The following is a 14,137-nucleotide window of genomic DNA, read 5'->3' on the forward strand; positions in this document are numbered from 1 at the left end:
ACAAGATCTTCAATACCCATAAATAAACAAGCCCGGAGTTGACCTCTCTTTTGTAGCACAGTCCTGCCTCCAGCATTGTGCCAGAGTAATGCTTTGCTGCTGCAGACCCTCCGAGGCTCCTGCTGAGCCCCCCAGCAACCACCTCCGACCCTGCAAGGTGCTGCTGAGCCTCTCTGTGCCGAATTGAGTGTCCCCACACAATGATACAGCTGCCTGCCTGCCAGACTTAATGAGCAGAGAACCTCGGCCTTCAATTAAACTTTTTTTCAGCCATATTTCGCAAAGATCTTTACAGAAAAAGGAGGTATCCTGCTCCTTATTTTATACAGAAGGAGGCTGGAGGCTAAAATGCAAAGAAATTAAGAACCCGTTTGAAAATTACAAAGCAGATTATCAGCAGAGCTCAGAGTTACGCTTAGCTCCCAGCCCCACCACACCCCTTTCTATCACTTTGTGCATCAAACAAGGCACAACTTAAAATCCACCACTTTCTCCTTCCATGGGAAAGAAGCAGTCCTGCTGCAGCTTTCTGTTTGACTTCCTTTGGATTTGCATCAAGCCAGTCTGGCTGTTTTCTTACTTTATACATACTACCATCCTCTGGAGGTGCTTTTATGTGTGAGTGCCATTGAAATTAAGTTTGAAGCTGGAGTTTAGTGGGATCAAATTTTTGAACACAAAATTCCCAGAAAATCTGAAATACTGAAACCTGGGTCTTATGAAAAAAAAGAGGGAGGAAAGAAATCTAATGGTCACTTCTCTCCTATCACTATATGGTCCCAGTCCAATAGGAACTGCTGGCTCAAACCAGCCTGCCAGAGGTCTGGAATGCTGGGACAAAAGGCCAAAAAACATATTTTTTTCTATCCAGACAACATTTTAGGTGGAAAAAGAAGGACACATCCAGGATCACCCAGATGAATAGCAGCCCTAACAATGCCAACTTTTCCGCTCCCAGAGTTGTTTACACCCACAAAATTAATTGTGGTGCCAAACCGCAAGGAGAGCTGTGACTCCCTAAAATGTGTGGTCTTTATCAGAAAGGCCAGATGAAGTAATTTTGAACTGGTAGACACTTTAACAATGCCTGAGGGTGTCATATACAAAGAGCTGACACCTTCAAGCACTGATGCAATAAGGATGGACAAGAACATGAGGTGAGGGCGGTGGGAGGAAAGGTCTTTTTCAGATGTATCTAAGGTAGAGCAAATTTTATTACAGGGGTAGAAACAGAGTATCCCAGGAGTGAATAGCTCACACATTCGATCCGATTTTGGGCTCAGTCCAACTCTCACTGAAGTTTAATGGAAGTTGGATCAGGCCACTGCACTCACATTTTTTCCATGCATGGAAAACTATTTCCGTTACTTTGAATTACAATACCACTGGCTTTGGATTTTATATAATAAAGTAAATCTAGACCACTGTTTATATTCCAAAAAAACTGCATTCTGGGATGCCAGCAAATATATTGCCTGTTGGATTTAAAAAAAATAAAATAAAAACTGGACACATTGGTTTAAAAAAAACAACAGTTCCTAATTATTAAGCATAATTTCTCTTCCTTCTGCTTTTCTGGAGTCCTCAAATATTTGAAATATGAAAGGTACATATAAATTGTTCTCTGGTGGTTGAAATGGTGGAATCTGTAAAACTGCAATGTTTTATAAGAAACAGAGGTTTAATATAAAAACAATAATCTTCATGACTGGCTCATTGCTTATTGGCATATTTTAAGCATTTTAAAATTTACAGGGAAAAAAAAGCCAACACCCTTGCGGTGTCAGTAACAAAGCGGATGTATATTAGCAAACCCTTATATTTTGGGAATTGGCTTCTCTTGATTGTTCTGACTGCAAATGAACTCTACAGATGCTGAGAGGTACAGGAAATGTCTTGTGCTAGAAACAGCATTTGCTCCCTGCTTTATGAATTGGATTGTACTAAAAGCCCAATGTGGTAAGACTGATTAGCAGACTTTGGTAATGCCTTCTGCCCTGGTACAGTTTTATTACAAAGGAAAAACACAGAGATCACACACCCACAGCCTGGGAGCAAATGTTCCTGTGGTTAGCTTATGCCAGGGAAGAGCACAGCCCCTGCCCTCTGAAACACAGAACAGCAAAATAAAAGAACTTCACCAAAAGAATAAAACAGACATATGCACAAATAACAGAGGGAAAGAAATGTCACTGAGGGGCATTTAATGTTTAAGAGAAACTATACAACTGGGCTGGTGATGAGGATTTAATAGAGCTGAACAAGGTGACCACCTGCAGCCACTTCAGAGAGGAGAACGGGCAGCAGGATGAGGAGTGCAGCTATGAGCATGTGTGTGTGTGTGCAACACTTCTTTCCACTGACAAAATATCCTCTGCAAACATCCCTGGCACTGGCAGCTTTTCCTCTCTATTGAAAAATTAAGTTTCAGTATGGGATTTAAAGGAAAAGAAAAAAAAAAAAATCCCTCACACACACAGCCATGTGGTTTGAGCTGGGCAGATTTCCCTTGGCCCAGGTGGTACAGAAGAGCCAGGTGCTGGCTTCATGGGCACTCCCAGGCTGTGCACTGGTCAGCCACAGGTTGAACCTTCCTTCCTCACAACAGCAGGCTGTGAACTTTCCTCTACCCCACTGTGGTCTGGGGAGCATCCAGGAATGGTTTACAAGACTGTGGATTTTAAGCCATGCTCACATAGCCTTAGCTAACCTTCCCTCTAATGTGACAAAGCCCTTTAGAGGGACCAAGAATCAGTTCCAAATTTCCCAGTGCAGGATTTGAAATCTGAATAACTAGGACTCACCCATGTCTGGCTGTAATTTCCAGTGTGCAGTAACTATTCCAAAATGCTGGGATTTACTGATCAGAGAGAAGAAAGAACCCACTCCTCTTCTTCTCACTGGCTTTCTTTCTGTAATGAAAGAGCACATGCTGGTGTGCTTTGCCAGCACCTCCTCAGCTTCTTCACCCTGACTGAAACATCCGAGGCGAGATGCACCCAAAGACAGATTCCCCAGCAGAACTGAAGGAATGTCAAATTAGCTGGCCTGACGGGGGAAATTTCAAAACGAAAATGTCTCTTAAATAAGCTTCTTTAATTATTATAATCTGTTTATTTATACAAATATAAAATATATTTATATAGATTTATATAATATAGATTTGTTGCTTTGGCAGCTCCTTTCATTTACAGACATACTGGTCAACGATCTCTGTGCACTTTTTACACTTGACATAACAGCACCAGTGGAACTTGCAGTGGCAGCGCTCCACCTGCACGCTCTTGAACTGGTCGTAGCCCCGTCCGCAGCACATCAGCTCGCAGCCGTCCATGCCCTCCGAGGTCTTGTTGCACAGCCTGCCCTGGGTGCCCAGCGAGCCCGTGGTCTCGTTGCGGAGGCAATAGTCCGGGCTGGGGTCCACGTAGACCAGGTCCTCCTGCGTGGGCATGTTGAAGCGGTTGTTCACCAGCTCCAGCTTGCCCTTGCGGCTGATCCTCATGGCCGCGGCGCTGTCGTACTTCTCCTTCAGCAGGTCGCCCACCTTGCGGAAGTCGGCCAGCTGCAGCCAGCAGGTCTTGAGGCTGCACGAGCCCGACACGCCGTGGCACTTGCAGGCTACGTCTGCCAGCTTGTACACGGCCTGTGGGGAAAGAAATGCAATCAGGCAGAGCTGTGTTTATTCCTGCTGCACTGGCAGCTGGCTTAATTACAACGAATTCATCGCGCTTTCAGAACTGCTTTGATTATCCCGCAATTTCTGTTGTTTCGCCCTTCAGAGGAGACAAAGGTCTTCTCCTCCCCCTGTTGCGACTGCTGTGTTCCCGTTCCCTAAGAATTTCTATTTCTGGTCACCCTGCCTGCAAACACGACTTGGCTCACCCCACCTTCTTTCCCTCTGGCAGATTTCTGGCTTGACAGCAGGGTCAAGATCAGGAGAAAAAGAGAAGGAGCCCTCTTTGTGTGGGCTCTGGAAATTCCCCACCTCACGTGGTGTGGCATGTTGCTCCCATTCAGTGCTGCAGAAAGGGAACACCTGGGAACCAGCCCATTTCCTACTACCCTCACCAGGAACCAACGCTATCGTTACAGGGATACATCTGCATCCTTTGGAAACAAATCCACAGACCTTTTCCCGTCATCTCCCCCGAGAGGAGCTCATCCAGGGGCAGTGTCCAGAGAGAGGCAGAGGGGCTGGTGGTGCCCAGAGGGACACATCTCCCTGGAAGGCAGCTCGAGGTGCTCCCCAGGCATCCCTGGCAGCGCAGGGCTGAGCCGGGAGCGCTCGCTGTGTTCCTGCGCCATCTCCTGCCCGGCTCCCTCCACTAGCACGGCTGTCGCCAGGCAGAACAGCCAGGATTTCAACAGCACACGCAAGCTTCCCGTGCTGTCTTTTCCCAGACACTTCCAGTTACATTTTCAGGAGCCTGCGGGGGCTGCAGATGCATCACACCCCTGGAAATCCAGCATCAAAGTTTACAAAGAGTCTTGAAAATTCAGAGTGTGAAACCCTCATCAGAGAGAGCACGGGATGTGAAGGGAAATGGTGTTTACTCTTTTCCTCCCCACGCTAGCTGGGAGGTGAGAGAAATACTGAGAAACAAAAAAAAAACCCAAGGAAACAAGACTGAAATGCAGGTTGGGTTTGTTCTTCCCATTCATTTCAGACACAGGTACAAAAGTGCAATGCCACGTGAGCTCCTGTCAGCTCTCAGGCACTGACAGAGCTTGCAAAGCAAGAGCTGGGCACTCCCTCACCATCAGAGCCACTCTGTGTTACAGCAGCTTAACCCCCAGCCCTTGGCTCATCATCCTCTCAGCATCAGGCTCACATCTGCTCTCCCAAGACCATCCTGCAGTGCTTTTGCCAGATCCTGCATGCCAAGCAGAGATGTTTGGCATCAGCTGCAAAATTACCACCAGCTGTGTCTGGTGGGGGAAAGCAAGGAACATGAGAACAAAACAGGGCGCTCTGAAAGAGATGGCGATGTGTCTTCCAGCCAGGTTTTCTGCTGAAAAAAAGCAGCCAAACACAGAGGTTTCTTTTTTGCCTCACTCACTGACACAGAAGAAAGCTTCCCAGCTCCCTGCTTTCACGTGCCAAGATGATTAAGGCAATTGAGCATACTGCAAGCAAAACCTTCTGCCTACAACAACGTTCTGGACCAGCAGGGAGAGGTCAGAGTTCTCCCACAACAACTGGTTGCTCCTTGCCTAGCTAATGTCTAGTGCTTTTGACAGCTAGTGAAGATTCAATTTGGCTTAATGGCTAAATCACATGGAGGCCAATCCAGCTCCTGAGAAAGTCAATGGAGTGAGCCCTTATAACAGAAAAGCTTTAGTTCTGCTCCTCAGAGCTCGATTTACCAAGGCAATCCCTCACGGTGCAATGTAACAGCTACAAGCTGGGAGTTAAGCACTTGTCTTGGATCAAACTACAAGTGCAGAGGACCAACCACACCGTTACTTAAGGATTCCTGCTGTACTATGACCAGACAGGCTACAGCTAAATTTCCTGAGCGCCAGACACTTACTATATCCTCACTACACTGCCAGCCTGCTTGTTATAAGCCTGTGTTAGCACTTCTTGGTTATGGTTCTGTCAAATCCCAGGCCACTCATGCCTCCCTTGCCCTTGCATGTGTTTTTGTAAAGTATTATGATTCTTCCTAATCCTGGGCTTTGTTCCTTTAGAAAAACACTGCAACTCAATCCCTTTCAGTTAATGTCGTGGGAATGAGTTCACTCTGACTTAGCTTTAGGCAACTGATGCTCAAAACATCTGGCCCATGTGGGCAGTAGCTGTTCTGGGGAAGGTGAGTGCCACCAATGATCACAGGTGAGCACGGTGCCACTCAGCCCCCCACAGCTCCCACCACCCATGTGCTGTGGAGCCAACCATAGCTTCAGCTGCTAAATCACTCTCCCACTCTCCCCCTTCACTGCCCAGATGAGGAGAAAGCAAAGGAAATTGGAGAATTCCTCTCCGACCAGGCTCGGGTCAAGGTAGCGAATAACAGACCCCACATGCAGTTCTGAGGGCAGGAGCTGACCGATGGCCATGCAACTTAAACAGGCTGAAAATGCCTCTAATGGAAGGGCTTAAAGCCCCTTCCCATAAGCCCAAGTTCTCTTCCAATTTTGTGCAGGAATGGGAGCAGGAGGAGAATTAATGGGCAATTCCTATGTGGTCAATTAACCAGACCCCCTTCCAGGCTCTTCAGGCAGTGGCTGGAGTGACTGATGACTGAGGGCTGCCATATGCTGACTGAGTAAACAGTGTGGGAGGACGGACTGCCACAGCCTGCCAGACAGAGAGACAGATAAGGAAGGGGGGCAATAAGAGAGGGTAATGGAGACCAACTGGAAGAAAAGACAGATGGAAGGAAAGGACATATTGAGATAACAGCCAAAGACAAACAAACAGAAGCAATAAAGCCAGAAGCCAGCACCACAAGGACTACGATGTGGAGTGAAGGGGTGACGGGGTCAGGACTGCCTGAAAGATAAAAAAACCTCTGATTCCCTCCTGTCCCCCCCCCCCCCCCAGCTCCTTCTGAGAACCACAGAGAGAAGGGACAATCCTCTCTCCTGCCACCAGAGCTCCTCAGGATTCAAGGAGAACTTTCTCATTCATAGCAAACTGAGTGAAGGGACATGCCAAAAATCAGAAGGTATCAGCTGAATCCCTGGCTGTGAAAGCAGGGCAAGGCTGCAGTGGGGTGGCAGCTGGTGGTCACTCTGCAGTGCTCACTGCTGAGTATCCAGCAGTCCTTTCTTCCAGCATAAAGTTCTGGGAATGAGGAGTTACATATGCACCTTCTTACTTACAAAACCAGTATCTCAGAAGTTTAGGAATGCAGGACTAGACAGGACCTCCTGGGTTATAAAGTAGGCTGTCTTGCTATTGTAGGCACTGCTTCAAGTAACATTTTCCCTAAATGCATAGGATGCCCTTTTAAAAGCAATTAGGTTTTCAGCCACCATTATTCTGATTGCCATTCCAACAATAAAATATCTTTTTCTGATTTCCAGCCTATATGTATTTACTTTATGCCCATTTGCTATTGTGCCAAATTGGCCTTTTGCTTAAAAAGTACTTTTCCTTCCCTATTATTTCTCCCACAAACACAGACTTCAGTCATATCCTCTCTCCACTTTCACTTTACTAGGCTAAATATGGCAAGCTGCTCTAGCACACTTTCTTAAGAAAAGATTCCTCTCCCTTGGGTCAGCCCTAACAAGCTTTTCTAGTCTGAGGTCATTTTACTTGGGAATATGAGAACACACAATACTTTGGGGCCTCACGAGAGCTTAATACATGGCATTAGTATTCCCCCATGTTGTATAAAAAGACTTATGTCTAGTGTGTTACAGGATATTTACCACCTTCCAAGCCATATTACATCTGCAGTCATTTGCAGCCGACTGCTGTGACCAATTCTTTCCTACTTTTTTCCTAATGACTAAAGATGTATTTCATGCAAGGCCTCAAATGATGGTCTTAATGTTGTTTTACTGAGTGTCATTAGCTGCTGTACAAAATTCAGATTCTCCTCTGTAGTCATAATACCTGCCACCTTTGCATCAAGAGCAAAGCTCATCAGCCCATTCCTAACACTCGTGTTGAGGCTCAGAAACAAAAATCCTAAGGGCAGGTCCTTGATGAGCCCTGCTAATCAAACTCCATCAAAATCAAGCTACATTCTTTCACACAACTTACTGACATCTTTCCTTGAACCAGTGTTTTGTCCATCTCATAGCTACTGCAAATTTCCTTACATTTTCCAGTTTAACCAAGAATTTCCCATGGAGGAAGTACCTCAAATGTTTCACACAAGTTGACATAAATACGACCTATCAGATCTAGTCTGCTTTTAGCAAGCCAGTGATGTTCTAAATGACTGTGTGATCAACCTTTGAAAAAGTCTTCTCAAATTATTTCCTATTTTCCTCTGAGATATCCAGTGCCCCCCACCCCAACTCGAAGACCCAGGCAAAGCAATAACTCACTTTGGATACCAAAACTTCTCTGCCTTTAGACTCAGCCCCATTCTCACTGGCTGTCTCCCTTCCTCCAAACTCCTCCAGTGTGCAAAGTTTAGAAAACCTTTGCTGTTTATTTTATTAGCCTTTTCAAGGTCTGACTCAGCATGATTTTTACTGTTCTCACCTCCTCTTTACACTTCTTGACCGCTACGACAGAGCTTTTAATTATTTATTTGCTCTTCTTTTTTTTTTCCCTCCATTGTTAGTAGGCTCTTGATCTATTTCTAACAGCTTCTCTGTGGCAATTATTCATTCAGTGAGGTCTGGATATTCTTCCTACAACCTTTTTTCTCTTGTTGGCATGCAGAGTTGTAATGGCTTTAGCATCTTGGACTTGAAAAAGTTCCAGACCTCCTCCACATCCAGTTTCTGAGCTGAGCTTATTAACCAGCTCCCTTAGTTTATCAGGTTTTTTTTTGTTTTGTTTGTGTTTTTGTTTTTTTTTTTTTTAATCCACAAGCTTAATTACACACTGGTTTATACTTTAATTTAATCTAATCTAAAATGATTTATGTTAATTTAATCTGTGTTACTGCAGTTCACCTGGCACCTCAGATGAGGGGCCATACTCTGTCTCTGGACCCCTCAAGGCTGTTGGAGTCTCATGTTCACTCCTTGCTTTAGGCAGGGTATTCATTTGTGGTACAAGTTCATGCTCCAGATATGTAGGATGTCCAAAGCAAGTAATGCAGAAAAGAATGTCACATTCAGGCTACTACTCCACCACACACACCCCCCATTTCTAAGCAAATGCAAAGCCTCTGTCCATCCAAGCCAAAAAAAAAAAAAAAACAAAACAAAAAAAAAAAAAAAAAACCCCCCCAAAAAAATCCAAACCCAAAGCTCAGTGAGTTATACAGCTTTCAAGTCCAGTTTTTCACCTACTGCAAATTTACCCCAATTTGGTTTTGCAAAAGAACCATGAAGTACTTGCAATGCTTCAACCTGACACACCGATTTCACAAACAAAAAAATGGAACAAACCATCTTTGGTGTCAAAGCGAAGCTGAAATTACATGCAGAAAAGACAGACATCCAAGGGAAAGGGAGAGATAATTCAGTAACAATTAGAAGTAAGAAAGGGCAGAAAATTGATAAGGAAACTAAGGATATTAGTTAGGAATGTGCAGAAGAGCAAGACTAAGTACACTTAATGGGATTTTTTAACATGAATTAGAAATAAAAATAACCTTTGAAAAGCTTACTTCTAGGGAAGAATGATAAAAATTTAAAACACCCTGGGGAAAATGCACAAATGTTCAAGTTAGTATTCCTGTTCTACTTTTGGAAAGAGGCAGGATTACACAGCTGCACTGCATATGAATGATGCTACACCTTCCAGGCTATTAATCACAGACAGAGGAATTGTGTGAACAGCAGAAGTGCATACACTGAATGCATGCAAAAGGGGTATGGGAAAACTGGAAATGGTACACTAAAGTGACAGCAAAATGATTTGGTGGCTGATGAGAACCTCTGAAAGTGAGAGAGTCTTCAGTGCTCAATCTAGTTTGTCAAGAAAGAATGGTGAATAAATTACAGTAGATAAATACTTGTATGCCAAGGAAATTCTGATTACTAAGATATTTTTGGATTTAACTGTAAAAGTCAGAAAAATAACTGACTGGAAGCCGGTGTCAGATAAATTCAAATGATAATTAGGTTCAGAGTTGAAACAGTCATTAATGCTGCTATCATACTACAAAGGGAAGTGATGGATTCTCCATCCCTAGGGGTTCTCAGATCAAAATTGTGAATCTTCTCAGAAAATGCTTGCCACCTAAATGCAAACTATTTATTGTGCCCAGTGCCAGGGTAACTGAACAAGGCCTGAGTTTCAGAGATAGCCAGGTTCCTGGCCTTATATTCCCGAAAAGCTAAATGATGGCAGTAGAAGACAACTCTATGTGCCAAAAGATTCTTCTTTTCACCACCAGCGTGTTACTCTCAGAGCTCCGGGAAGCTAATTTCTTAGACATAAACCTTAAAAATGGGCCCCAAAAGCACCTAATTTATTTGGAAAGGGCTTAAATGTCTACATATGAGTGCCATACAGTATCTCAACAGACCCCAAAATTCACTGGCTTTAGCTGGCAATGGAAGCCTGACATTAAAACTGGAGTACTGTCAACATCATCTGTAACATTCACAAAAATGCAGAAAACCTGACTGTATGCTTTTACTGGGGCATCACTGGATTATCCCCCATCAGACCCCCAAGGAATTTGATACCCCCTGGACTTCTGGACCCCTTGGGCCTTCTGACTCTCCCTCTGAGAAAAAGGAAAGGCTCAGCACCGCTCTTACCCTGCGGCCGGCCTCGTTGTTCTGCAAGTTCATCAGCATGCGAGCCTGCTCCTCCGAACCTCTCACGTAGTTCTTCTCCCTCTCCTTGGCGTCCACGAACTCCTTGGCGAAGCGGTATCCGTACTCCACGTTGTCCCCGCAGCCGCCCCACAGCCAGTCCCGGGGCAGGTCCTTGGGCCGGGCGGTGCGGCTGCAGCCGCAGCTGGACAGCTCGCCCTCGCGGCACGCGCGGCTGATGGCGTTCACCACGCCGGCGGCGCTGACCGCGTAGGTGAAAGCGGTCTCTCGGCTACCTGGGAGAGAGGGGCGACAGCAAATTAACCCCCCCACGGGTCTCGCTCCGCGTGCCACGCGCGGCCAGGAGCACGCAGACAGGCTCCACGGTGCGCCCTGAGGAGGCGCTCAGAATTTACTGGAGCTAAAGGACGCGGTGGTCAAGTGCAAGGGCTCCATCCTGTTCTGGATAGCAACTCCAGAGGGCAGGGACTGCTCATCCTCTTTCCCCTTCACTTATCCTTTCATTCTAAGCTGGAGGAAACTCTCAACCAGCAGGAGGGTTGCTCACTTGCTGAAAATACAGCCGCTGACTTAGCCACTGCGTTTGCCAATAATCATTAAGAACAAGTTACGAGGTTGGGTCTGTGCAAAAGGAGTACTCTGGTTAAGCCATTTACTGCTCTGGAATAGCTTTCATTTAATTAGGACATACAGTCTTTGTGAACTCCACTTCATTGAACTTATTTTAGTTTATGTAAGGTCAGCTGAAAATTATTTGTAGACAAAGTGAAGGAAACTAATTTTTACACTGCAACAGTAAGGCTCTTCCACTGCCTGCAGAACCACAGTGCTGGAAGAAGTAAAACTCCCATGTAGACCATAATAAATGAAAAGACTTTCCACTAGCAGGTTTACTAGGGACTGCCCTGCTTGGCATGCATACCCTATGCAGCCAAGCAGCTGGATCGGGTCTCCAGCTCGGTATTCCTGGCAGGCATTCAGCCCCAGTGTGACCGGGGCACCAGCGCAGCCAGAGCACTGCACGAGGCCAAGCACCACGAGTGCTGAGTGTCTGCAGGGCTGGAGAGGGACAAGGAGGCAATCCACACCTGCACTCTCACCACAGGTCTAATAAATAGCTGAACCAACACCTTCAGAGCCATTGTGCTCATCACCAAACTTGCAGGTGATAAAGAGAACAACTGCCAAAGCTTCATTAGAATAAGCAATCTAATTGTGAAGGGCTACTTACACCAAATCCCAGCAAGATGCTCTCAAGCAAATTTTGATGACTTCAAAGGGCAGATCCTCAAAGCATAGTTTATCACCAGCTCAGGAGGCTCTCACTGCCAGCTCCCTCAGCAGGGCTGAGCTGAGCATTTGGTGTGCTCTTCTTCCAATTTGCACGTGCTGACAATCCCTAATTAATAGCAGCTTATCACCAGCTTAGTGGTAATGACCCAAGACAAAGATGAGGCTGTAAATGGCATCCACCTTGCAGAACAACTTTGGATTTTTTTTCCCCTCCTAAATGAGAGATGAACGCTGAGGGTTTCTGCTCTGGAACACAGCTGATAAAATGCTACAGGACATATAACACACAAGGGAGGTCTTTACTCTCAGATCATTAGAAGAGACCTATGCTCACCAAATCTCCCCGGTTCAGGAGATGCAGAGGAGTGACTCCTAGTTAAGGCAACTCATATGAGACTGGCCTGTTAGGGGGGTTAGGGTAATTCTTCAGTAACCAAAATCAAGCTTTTACTCATCCAGTTTGTTTTCCATGTTATGGGTCTTTTAAGGAAGCAGTCCAATGTGCAGTTTTGCCCCTACCTGTATGGAGAAAGCCCTGAGGACACACCAATCATCCTTTTTAAGGAGAGCACTTCCCTCTCTATAGAGATTAAAATACATGCACGAGAAAGGACCTCACACTGTGACAGCTCGTGCAACAGAGACTGCATGACTCCAGGTGCTTAGCATCCTTACAGCCTGGCTGACATCCCTGAAAAGACACTGCGATTTACACTTTTATGTCCATATTTTAATCGTCTCCACCTGTCAGATGTAGCAGCCCGACTCAGCGTGCAGCCCCTGCATCTGCACGAGCTGTTCAGGCTGCTGAGGGTGGTGGGGGGACAAGAGGCTGGAACAAGTCACAGCAGGGTGGGGTTCCCCCCGCTCCGCCTTGCTGCCCACAAATACTCGGAAAAGTACTTGGGTTTTCGCTCGTCCTCTCGAAAGTTCAGCCCAGTCCCGCACCTCTGTGCTGTCGCCTCAAAGGACTGGGGTGTTATTCCCGAATTAGCTCTGGCCTCTCCCGCCCCGCTGCGGCCCCGGGAGCCGTGCCCGGCGGCGGGGAGCTCGGCGGAGCTCTGCTGCCCTCCTGTGCCCGCCCGCCGGGAGCCGGGCTGCGGCCGCTGCCGGGGCACGGCCGGGGACGCGGCTCCGGCAGCAGCCGGGCAGGGCTCGCCTTCCAGGGCTCGCCTCTCGGGAGCTGCTCGGGAAGGAAATGGGAGAAGAACGCACCCCTTCGGGGACACAAAAGTGTGTCGCTTTAACTTTTTTAGTGGAAAAGTTTTCGTTTCAGCTCGTTGTTTTTAAAAGCATCACCCCAAAGTTTGCAGATCTCGAAGAAAAACAAGGAAAAAAAATTTCTCTTTGTTCTCTGCTTTTATGACTGTCTTTTTTTTCCCCCCCCTTTTAGCATTTCAAAAGGGCAGAAGAGATAAGATCTTTGGCTCCAGAAATGACTGGACTAACCTGGAAACCCCAGCCTTGCATTTAGGATTCCTCTGGAGGAGATATATTCTCTCCTCCCCTGAGGAAATTCTAACATGACCTTTTGAGGTGCTCTGTCCTCTTCCCCTAATAAATGCAGCAGCAAGGAATGTGTCTGTATATAATGTATAGAGCTATATATACACACATGTGCAGTCTAAAATCTGTATTGACAGAACAGGAAGCAACTTCGGAAGGATATTTTTTTACATCATTATATATTGTTATTCAAAAAACCACATTTAAAAGCTAAGAGCAAGTCTCATGACAACACACACACAAGGAGAAAACAATGTTCCAAAGCAGACTACTTCAGTGCTACGGGTGCCCCTCCAAAAGCTTTGTATCACTGCCTCACTCCCATGAAAAGCACAAAATGAAGGTGTAATGATTAAACACAGACCAACCAGCTCTCCTGTTCCTGAGCAGAGTCAAGTTCTGTGAAGGGGAAAAGAAACTGATCTTCCAGGTTTCTGAGAGAACATTCTCACACGGATCTCCCAGGCTTTGGCCAAGTCAGGTTCTCCTCCCCTGTCACAATCCAGTGCAGCTCCAGAAATCACGTAATATATGCCATGCTCACATCGGTGGGTGGGCAGCGAGGGTTGTTGGCACACTATGCACCTTCTGGGTCCTTCTTATCTCCTTTCCTCTCCCTCTCCACAACAGTCTGGCATGTCTGTGCACTCCTGCAGATATTCTGGTCTCCAGACCTTTCTCGTGCCATTGGCACAGAGTACAGAAAAAGGGCTGTGGTCCAGATTTGGGGCTCAGAGGTTGAAAACAGGAGACAGACACACAGTATGAGCCCAGGGAAGAATGACTTTATATCTGGCATAACTAAGAGATTGAAAGGCTTTGTCTTCTTCCCCAGTGTGGAAAATATAATTGCTGAAATGATAAGTAATGACTCATTACAGTGTAGGAAAATGTAAAAGCGGAAGGTGAAGCTATAAAAAAGAGGAGAGGCAGCATCTCCCTCCAAAACAGCTTATCACTGACA

General features: G+C 46.1%; 1 protein-coding gene across 2 annotated transcripts in view; it reads right to left on the reverse strand.

The window, feature by feature from the left end:
• Positions 1–3,086: 3,086 nt before the first annotated feature.
• Positions 3,087–14,137, reverse strand: part of WNT5B (Wnt family member 5B) — a 67,228-nt gene continuing 56,177 nt past the window's right edge. For both annotated transcript variants that reach the window (XM_053942653.1, XM_053942652.1), the window contains exons 4-5: positions 10,357–10,649; positions 3,087–3,643 (exon numbers count right to left, since the gene is read on the reverse strand). In XM_053942653.1, the coding sequence (XP_053798628.1) occupies positions 3,185–3,643; positions 10,357–10,649 (752 nt within the window). In that variant the 3' untranslated portion in view covers positions 3,087–3,184. The remainder of the gene's footprint in view (positions 3,644–10,356; positions 10,650–14,137) is intronic.

The sequence above is a fragment of the Vidua chalybeata genome, chromosome 5 (assembly GCF_026979565.1).
Source record: "Vidua chalybeata isolate OUT-0048 chromosome 5, bVidCha1 merged haplotype, whole genome shotgun sequence".
NCBI lineage: Eukaryota > Metazoa > Chordata > Aves > Passeriformes > Viduidae > Vidua > Vidua chalybeata.